General features: G+C 40.7%; 2 protein-coding genes across 2 annotated transcripts; one reads left to right on the top strand and one right to left on the bottom strand.

Moving 5' to 3' along the window:
* Positions 1 to 129: 129 nt before the first annotated feature.
* Positions 130 to 3,120, top strand: si:ch211-22i13.2 (uncharacterized protein LOC553945 homolog; the record flags this gene model as incomplete). Its single annotated transcript, XM_035679235.1, is given in 6 exon segments — positions 130 to 211; positions 939 to 1,103; positions 1,255 to 1,316; positions 1,396 to 1,485; positions 1,813 to 1,902; positions 2,019 to 3,120. Coding segments are annotated over 6 exon segments (540 nt in total), but the record flags the coding sequence as incomplete, so codon positions are not given.
* Positions 3,121 to 3,851: 731 nt separating this feature from the next.
* rd3 (retinal degeneration 3, GUCY2D regulator) lies at positions 3,852 to 9,147 on the bottom strand. Its single transcript, XM_035679234.1, has 2 exons — positions 8,846 to 9,147; positions 3,852 to 5,208 (listed from the first exon to the last, which is right to left on the bottom strand). The coding sequence occupies exons 1-2, from the start codon at positions 9,133 to 9,135 to the stop codon at positions 4,842 to 4,844; spliced, it is 657 nt and encodes a 218-aa protein (XP_035535127.1). The 5' UTR covers positions 9,136 to 9,147; the 3' UTR covers positions 3,852 to 4,841.
* Between the last annotated feature and the right edge of the window lie 726 nt (positions 9,148 to 9,873).

Here is a 9,873-nt window from a genome sequence, read left to right as displayed (position 1 = left end):
CACACACACACACTCTCACACTCTCACACACTCACACACACACACACACACTCTCACACACTCTCACACTCACACACTCACACACTCTCACACACACACACATTCATTTGTTCCTCTTTCTCTTCACAGTCCACGAAGGCGGAGTCCAGAGTCTCCAGAGTTTCCAGCTCCGGCTCCAGAACAGATGAGAGGAGGAGATCCAGCAGCCGAGGTCAGACTGCTCACAGACACATCCACTGTTACTGTTTCTCTCCTTTTCACTAACGTTACTGTCTTAGTGGGAAAGATCATCGCTGACATGTAAACTGCATTCAAACGTTGAATGCTGATAGATTTGACACGAGGCCTTTTCTTTGTCACAAGTATCGTATAATGTGAGGCCACAGTGCAGGTTTGAGTGTTGTATAGAGCATATAGTGAAAACATTTACCTTTGCTGACCACCTGGTGTTTTTGCAGCGTCATTCGTATCGTATTGACCAAATCAAATAAACTAAATCATCATCTATAGCTATCAGACACTAAACTACTAAACTAGATAACGTTTAAGCTCCAGAGTCAACATCACAGTTTTAAAAAAGACCTTTGCAGTTTCCTGTGAGAAATATTTCACTACAAACTTTATTTCTGCATTTTCTAATTACATTTTTTATTCTTTTTTTTTCTAAATATCACTGTATTTTATTTATTTAAATAGCGGAATCAAGAAAATAGTTTTTACTTGTGTTAAAACCAATGACGTCCTGAAGAACTCTCTAATATCATCAGTGCATCCGGTTTACAGTGATTTTGATATTTTCAGTATCAGTTGTGTTTAAAGTAGAATTCCTCAATAGTTGAGTTGCTGCGTATCAATAAAATAGATAATTAATTAAAGTTTTCACCTTCTGTGCGTTTGAAGAAGCTTCGTCTTCGTGTTTCTGTCTTCTGTTTTTACAGGACGTGAAAAAAGAAAGCGGAAACGCAGCCGTAGTAGATCTTCCTCGTCGTCCTCTTCCAGTTCGTCTTCCTCGTCGTCCTCGTCTTCGTCGTCCTCGTCGTCCTCTTCTTCATCGGGTTCATCGCACTCTTCCAGCCGCAGTCGGAGTAGCTCTAGCAGTAGCGGTAAGTGTATTGTTGAAGTCTTTAGTTCTGATTTGTGTTCATTTCAGATGATTGATCAGATGAGTATTTTATAAATAAGTCTATTTTTTATCACCGTAACAGTTCCAGTATCCGTAAATTCATTCAATGTGTTGTTTTTGTTTCTTTTTAGACTCGCGCAGTAAATCCAGAAAGCAGTCTAAGAAAAGGAAAAAGGAGAAACAACACAAAAAAGTAACGTCTTGTTCGTTGTGTACCGTGTGTCAATCAAATAAAAAGTCACTGAAAACTCAAGTCCGACTTACTTTTGCAGAAAGGGAAGAAAGAGAAGCGACACAAACGTAAAAAAGACAAGAAAGCAAAAGGAGGAGAAGATAATTCGGGACCTGTACAGATCTCCAAGGTAACTGCCCTTTAAGGTCCCGTTAGACAATAATTCTTCTCTTACCTGTGTGACTAAAAGTGCATATGTAAATGTATTCTAGTCATTGATCGCTGATGTTGATGATTTTAGCACATTTTTGGCAGCTCTTGTACAAACAAACAAACATGTGCTAGAATGATACTACATTTAATAGTTTCTTGTGTGGCAACTTTTCATTTCTATATTATTCCTTGCATATTATACTCGTAAGAACAGGCTAATTATGAAATTTTGTCACTCAACTTTATTTTATTTGGTTTTTTTGCATTCTAACCTCCATAAACTTACATTTTGTTTTTCTTTCAGTACTTGAAAGACCGGAAAAAAGGCAAGTACAGCATGATTTCAGGGAAGAAGATAAAGATGAAAGTAAAGAAGTCAAAGAAAGACAAACAGGTAATCTTAAGTTTTTGCTTTCAAATAAGCCACCAGGTGTACCTTCTTCTATAATCTGTGGATGGACTATTTGCCTTTGCTTGCACGTGCCTTTTTTCCTTTCTTTCTTTTTACAGCGAGATAAAAATCGAGCAGAACTTCTCGAGTTCTTGAACTCTACCCTGTGATGCCACTGTGGGTGCCAGTAGTGGTGCTCGGGCTCGGACACGTCAGCAGAACTCAGGAAACAACAACTCTGCTTTCCAGGAGAACAAAAAAAAAACGAATGGCGTTCTGAGACGGAGACGATGAACGCGACTTACACCGACACACGGGGGGACAGTGCCGAGCCCGAGAGAGCGAAGGAGCTGCATCTCGTGCAGTGCAGTGAGATGCGTTCAGACCACTAGCTATATGTTCACCATGGTACTGCCCAGGTGGCGGATTCTTTCAGCTAAGTCTGATAGCTTTTGTTATATGAGCAGTGTTATCCATCGTTTTATCCGTGGCCATCAGATAAAGGTGTCATTTGTAATTAAACAGCATCAGTCTGAGCTTCACTGCTTGTGGTTTGAACGTGTTTTCCCCGCTTTGACAGATCACTCCCCCGATTTAATCAAAATCGATGCAGCCGAACAAGTCTTTTTTTTTCTTCTTTTTTTTAAATATATATATTCCACACACAGGCGGCTACATTACCCACAATGCAACTGAGCCTCCGTCAGTTCGACCGGAGATTCAGGCGTGTTATGCAAATAGCTGCTAATGTAGCCTCAAGCAGAGATGAGGAGCGGGCTACAGAGAGCCACTGAATTATTATTTTTTGTTTCATTTTAGTCCTCAGCCCAAACTGACGCAGCGTCTCCCTCTGGAGCCACAAAGGCCTTTGTATAACTTCCTTTCACATATGCAGTAGTACTCCCCCTCACACCTGTAAAAAGACTTCCATGTGTAACATTGGTGGAGTTCCTGTTTACCTGCTGGCTGTGTCAATCATTCACGTCTCCTTTACCACATTCAGGACTGCCCATACGTTTATTTTATTTTTTTAGACAACTGACCGTCATGTTTCTACAGTAAATGTTGGCTATGGGAACCACAGTGTTATCAGTGTGTACTGATCTTTGTGTACATATTGTTTAAAATGAAATGAGATCGAATGCGTTGTTTGATGATAACTGTAATTTCCCCAAATTCTGTCATGTTTTAGCTCTTTTATTAAATTGAGATAAAATACAATCACTGTTAGTCCCCCTGTATCAATCCAGTTGAAAGCTTTATATGGACGATGGAGTAAACCTGTTGTGTACTGTTGAATTTTGCTGTGTGGAAAAACAGAAAGAAACGGCAATAAACTGCTGGAAAGATTTTAATTTGAAATATTTCACTCTACAAGGTCTGATAACATTTCTATGCGTGTTTATTTTATTTATTTTATTGGATGGTTTCCTGCCACTGAAGAACAAAAGAAAAGCTGACCTCGCGTGATGAATAATGATGATGAGTCCTGAGTGTGCTGTTGGTGGAAAACAAAGAGCGGTCTGTAGAGAGGATGACTCACCCTCCCAATGACGTTTATGTGAACATCGACTGTTAACCAGGAATTTGACATACTTATTAATATTTCTACATAAATCTCATACAAAACATTCTGTCTTTAAAGCTCATTCACCTCTGTAGTCGGTTTGTGTTGCATACCAATATATTTCATTCAGTCCTGCAACACTTACGGGTTAAGAAAGCCTTTAAATTAGGGATGTCCCGATCTCGATCTCAGTCAGTTTAATATTGAATATCAGCCGATACGAGTCCTGTTTCGATACTTCTATTTTCATAATAATACGGATGCACAGTGCACACTTAAAGTACGTTATTAAAATCAATCCAACGTAAGCATATAAGCTTGATAATATAAAATAACAGTCACCTCTCTTTAATCTTTTTGGCCTTGTCGCTCACTCTCTCTTACTTTCTGTTACTTTAGAGCATCTTTGGCTTCAGTTAAACAATGAGCTGTATTCTGTTGAGTGTTTTGGCATCTCCATCTTTTGCACTGATTACATTAATGAATTACTCTTAGTGGCGTTTTGCTCATGGTGTGAATGCGGTTGTTCTCTAAGCATGAGCTGAGCAAAAAGTACGAGACTCACACTGACCTCAGATAAAATGAGTGCATAAATTATGTGAATAACAAACAAACATATACATCTCATACTATGTTATGCTGTCAGTCATTTGGGGATTTCTAAAGGCAAAGTAGTTGTCTGAACAGCTGCTGACAAACATACGACCCTTTAAAGACATTTTACACCATCGTGACAGGAACTTGAGATTCCAAAACTTTAAAAATGGATCTCCCTAGCAACGTTTTATGGTACAGTAGTGTTTACAAGCACAGAACAATGTCACCACCATGTGACAGCCCTAAAGACTTTTGATTGGTTCTGCAAAGTCCTCAGTCTCTATTCACTGACAGACTGACCTGTGAGTCTACCGGACTGGAGAAGAGACAGCGGAGAGTTGACGACGGCTGCACTCAGGCTCAATATACCGATCGGTTAAAAAATATGCCTTCATCGCCTCGATACTGATCTTTGAGACTGGATCGGGACATCGCTACTTTAAATTACATAAATATCCTTACCAGGCTACAGTTAATAGCCATCACAGCTTAGATGCCAATGTCTACTGATAAGATGCTTCACAGCAAGAGGGGAAAATCTCACGCAAAGTAGAAACTGTCACAAAAACAAACACCTGACATTGCCCTTTCAGGTGTGAAGACAATGCAGTAAAATGGCTCAAATGCTGATTGGTGTCATACTGGAGAAAGTAGGAGGATTATGGGATTCATCCTTCCTCGCCCGGTGCAAAGTGGACATACTGCAGTACAGAGTCCTGGAGATCAGCATCTGTCCCACTTAAACGTCCCACCATCACTGTCCCATGAACGCCCCACATCAGACCACCTTACTGCTGTTGGCTCCTTTGTATCTGAAATCAGGCATGCTCCACACCCTCTGCGCTCTGTCCCCCCCCTCCATCCCTCTCTCCACATCTTCTGACACGGTTTTGAGGTCGCTCATCCCCGCCCCCTCGGCCACAGCGGAGGTCAGGCCCACCGTGCTTCCGAACGGGTTGATCTTGATGCGGGACCTGAAGTTTATGAGGGACATGCTCATGGCACGTTTGTTGTTCCACTGGCGGGCGAGCCGCTGAGCTTCCTGCTCCTCCTTCAGGTGATCCAGAGCCTCCAGGAGGATGGAGCGAAACAGGCCGGGCACCTCCTGCACCTCGGGCTCATTGGCCTGCATGACCTCCCTGAACCTGTGCAGAACAGAACACAAAACAACGCTGATGAGACCGATATCGGACGATGGACAGTTTAAAAAGATTAAAATTAAAATCATCTTTTTTCTGCACACAGTGTTCTTCCTTGTCAAAACCAGGCAGCCTACATTTACCCACAATGCAACTCGACTGCTGACAGTTCAATCTGAGATTTGGGTGTGTCGTAGCAGCGGCTAATGTAGCATCGAGCCACAAGCATCAAGCAGAGATAAGGAGCGGGCTACTCCTTCTTTCTCTACACCCACAGATTGTTTTCATTTTCAAACTTGTAGTTTTCAGTCCCAACCGATGTTGCCTTTAGTGACGTCTCTTGAGGCAATTTATCAGACTTTGATTACAACTTCGCACATGCAGTCGTGCTCTCAATAACTGGCTTTAGTGTGTTCAATCAGTGGAGTTCCTTTAACGAGTAACTTAACAGCCCATGTAAATCGTGTCTTTTTTCAGTGGTTTAACTGCAGTGATGTACAAGTGTACTCCAGGATACTGTGACATCACTGTCCAACGTTTTAACAGGTGTGACACTTCTGACCGCACTCAACCAATAGCCATCATGTAGCCGTGTGTTAATCCTGCTACACGTGATGTTTTTGTCCACTTGTGAACAGCAGAAAGAAGCTGTAAACAACAACACTGGCATATTATCATCTTTTATGTTGATATGCCAAACATCAGTTTATTATTCATTACTTATCATTCATTTGCAGTCTGATATTTACTCTCCTTTTAGCTCTGGTCTGGTTTCCACCACCTCCTGAGGGAAATATCTGCCTCTTAAACTGCCTTGTCGATGTGGCTGCTGCGCTCCCCTTGTGAGTTTTGGTAAAGCTGGTTTCGAGCCCTTTATTATAACTCTCATACATCCTGCTGTAAACATACACGAGTAGAACAGAATAATGCATGATTATTCTTTGTTTTTATGTTAGCTTTATATAAAAACCGCCCTGATCTCTAAATATCTGCATCAACCAATGAAAAACCCATATCTGTCGACCACTCGTGGAGAGCAAGTCCCTGTTACACAGTTAACCTCCTGTAACACACACACATTAAAGTAGTAGGATAAAACTAAAACAGATACAGAAATAAAGGGAAAATGTATCAATAAGAAAACATGAAAATGCACCACAACTCCAACGGATATCAGCATATTTGAAATATCTTTCTAATTTATCTCTTTGTCAGAATATGTAACCACGCAGATGAATTGAAGAAAGAACCTCAAGGGTAGAAATAGGATTTTTTCAGGTTTTATTCTGGCCTTTGAGCAAAAAAACAACCACATAATGGCAAATGTTAGATCATCACAGTCACCAGGCCCCTGACTGTGTGGCCAGCACACTCCTTCTAAACCCCCCCAATTACTCCTCCTCCGACTAACAAGAGGTGCAGAGGCCTTAACAAGCCTTTAAATAAACCTGCTTCCCAGTAAGTGCTTACAGTTATCGGATGATTGGCCTACTTTCTCCTCCGCTTACAAAAACACGGTTACTCTGGCGAGAAATGTTTGGATCGCATTCGTGGACAGAATCATATTTATTATATTGTATCAACCTGAACCTTTCAAATAACCTTTTAAATAACCATCCTTGTCATTGTTAGCAAACAGCAACAATGTGAATTTTATAATGAAAGTGGAAAATTGTGAATGAATACACATGATACATGATATCTATATATATGTATGAAATCCTTCTGTCTCAGAGAAAGTGTTTTACATTTCACAGCCAATCTGACGGCTCCTCCTCTGAAGCTCCACTCGCTCCCTGTTGTGTGTGTGACTTCCACTCAGCATTTAGCACCTCACTGCTCACTTACATTAACACCAGTCAAACTGCTTCTCAAAAAACTGGCAGACTCTAACGAGACACCTGAGGCCTCAGCCGCTCTCTGTTGAACAGATGCTCGATCGAGCCTCAACGCTTAGTGTTTGTCTGTCCGTCAGCGAGGTGGCATGTAATTAAGTAACAACAGATTTTCATGGAACTCAAAGGACAAGTTCGACTTGAGCTAAAGAACCGATTGGTTAATTTTGGTTGTAATTATGAAATAAATAGATATAATTTTTCTAGTGTACTTTCATGGTCAAGAAATTACTCACACACAGATTTTGTCAAAGCTGTTACAAAAGACAGTTGCAACACAGAAAACTACTCAACTTTTCTCTTTTTCTAGGATGATGAAGGCATTAAATATTTGTCCAATTTTCATAAATAGATGGAGTAAGAAATACTTACTACTAAAAAATGCATAATTATGTATATGTGGCCAGTATTGATTGCAAAATCTGCTCCTCTTCTGTGGATAAACTTAATATTGATCTTTACTCCCTGAAGACAAGCAGCAGAAGTTCACTGACAATGAGCAAACACTACTGGCCCATTTTTAAGTATCTAAATATGTAGTAGTCTAACATGTCACTGTTTATAACACAGGGTGTTTATCCTTTGCTGGACGGGCTGATTTAAAAAAAACATGAAAAACATTATTTTTTGCCACTTAATACATGAGCTGACCTCTCATAAAACTAGTCAGTATTTTACGTCTGTCATAAGATAAAAGCTATTTATGTGTGTGTGTAGGAGAACCATGAGTGGGGGTACAGGCTGGACATGAGTGCTCAGCTGTGGGGGTTGAGGTGTGAATACTTCATCTGTGACCCAGGTTTTCGGTCGTGATTTCGCCTGATTGCAGTTTGCCTGTGAAAAAAGGGGGTTGCTGTAAAAACAGCTCGTGGAAGCAAAAGGGCTATTTTTAACACTTGTGAGCCTTTTCCTGGCCTCCTTCCTGCCATTTTATTCTCCCTGTAGGAGGTTGAATGAGTTTCTTTGAAGACTGCACACTCAGGAAAAACTTACTGGAACTGGCTAATTGGCTCCAGCAATTATTTTGGACAGTGAAGGCAGCAAATTGGAAATCAGAGCTTTCAGATTTCAGTTTGTCCACTAATATTTAATCAGTGACTGAGTTTGAATATACATTTTTCTGTATGTGATTTTACATCCAAATGAGTTTTCCAGTATTCATGGCTGCTGTCACTGTCAGTCAGATCCAAAAAGGGACTTATATTATTTAGTTGTTTTTAATATTTACTTTGTGAGTGATATATTATTATATAGTTTAACTACTTTATATACAGTTACTATTTTTGAGCAGTGGTTCTCAACATAGGGCTCAGGCCCCTTCGAAGGGTCACAACATAGATCTGGGAGGTTGTGGGAAGATTAATGAGGTAGGAAAGAAAAATAAAGTACTGAAACAAATTTGGGTTTTTGTTTGACAAATCTTTGCTTTTTTTGTGAAATATACATCCATGTTAGCCTGCTAATGTTAGAATTTAGCTCAAAGCACCACTATGGCTTCTACCACTATTGAATTAGATAAGCTAACTAGTACAGCTTCACAGAGTGGCTACCCTTAGCATGTAGTTTTTTAAGTCTTGTTCATGTGAATTGTGAAATCCAAAATAGATGTAGTAAAGTAAAAAGTAGGTATTTCACTCTGTAGTGGAGCAGAAATAACACACTCAAGTAAAATACAAACACCTTCAAGCTCTATTTGAATAAATGTACCCAACTTCCTGACTTTATGTAATATTTGTGTGTGTCCTCACTTGAGTATGACGAGGCCGCAGCAGGGAGGCGGCACCTTGGAGCAGAGGTCCTCTAGGCCCAGCTTCTCCCCGGTGCTGATGCTGAAGGAGGAGCGAGGTGTGCTGGCCAGCCAGCTGTAGTCCACCCCGGTCTTGAGGCGCCGGTACTCGTTCTCCCTCTCTCTCTGCTGCCTCTCTGCCTCCTTCAGCTGCCAGTTGAACTCCAGCATCAGGGTGTCGGTGACCACGTCGGACGGGTCACGCCGGGGGCTGCGGTGATACGGCTCATTCCAGTTGAACCAGGAGGCCATGGCCTTGTTCTTCTTCACAGCCCCCCTGAAGAGGGAGAGATAATCACATGTAGTCATCACACTGATTGATGAGTAGATGTGACCTAATTAGACATGTTTGCACAGATTGATCATTGATTTGAAAGTGTGTTTCTGTGTGTGACTAGAGACTAAAGGGAGGACGCAAACTGCAGAGAGATTTGCTTTTGTTAAAAGTAATGAGTTGCCAATGAGACATTTTGGAAAGGTCATACAGTAATTGAAATCTCTGTACTTTGCAGAGCTTGAAATGTGAGCCCAATAAAACAAAACAAACAATACAGAGTTGCAGCAGCTGTCACATTGAACATTTAATTGATTTTTGTTGGTGTAAGTGATTTTCAAGGCTGTCTGACAGTGCAGCAGCTGTGGAGAAGACCTTATATCCTTTTGTTGTTTTCATACTGTAATTCTATTTAAAACATGTACTTGTTTGCACAAATAGGCATAATTTATAACACCAGATCCTCTGAACTCTGTTCCACTTGCATGCTGTATACACATCTGGACATATTCCTAAAAGAGAGCGCCTCTCCCACCCACCGGCTCTTTGTTCGACAGGTTTCCGCTCCCACAGACGCTGTATTCAATTAAATTAAATTGTCTTTTGTTTTGTGTTGCTTTTTTGTGATGAAAGCACACAAAAAAGACCACTGATGAAGGTATTCTGAGTCATTAATTAAAAGTAAAAGGTTTTCACCGTGAGGTGTTTCGGCATAA

This window comes from Morone saxatilis, unplaced genomic scaffold (assembly GCF_004916995.1).
Source record: "Morone saxatilis isolate NCDOM2014 unplaced genomic scaffold, NCSU_SB_2.0 Contig7, whole genome shotgun sequence".
In the NCBI taxonomy this organism is placed as follows: domain Eukaryota; kingdom Metazoa; phylum Chordata; class Actinopteri; family Moronidae; genus Morone; species Morone saxatilis.
The sequence above is the reverse complement of the archived record's forward strand: the minus strand, read 5'-3'. Positions and strand labels throughout refer to the sequence as shown.

Coding starts and splice junctions, on each gene's coding strand:
- rd3 (XM_035679234.1), bottom strand. CDS start 9,135: ATGGCCTCCTGGTTCAACTGGAATGAGCCGTATCACCGCAGCCCCCGG. Junction 5,209..8,845: donor TGCGGCCTCGTCATACTCAA/GTGAGGACACAC, acceptor TGTTCTGCACAG/GTTCAGGGAGGTCATGCAGG.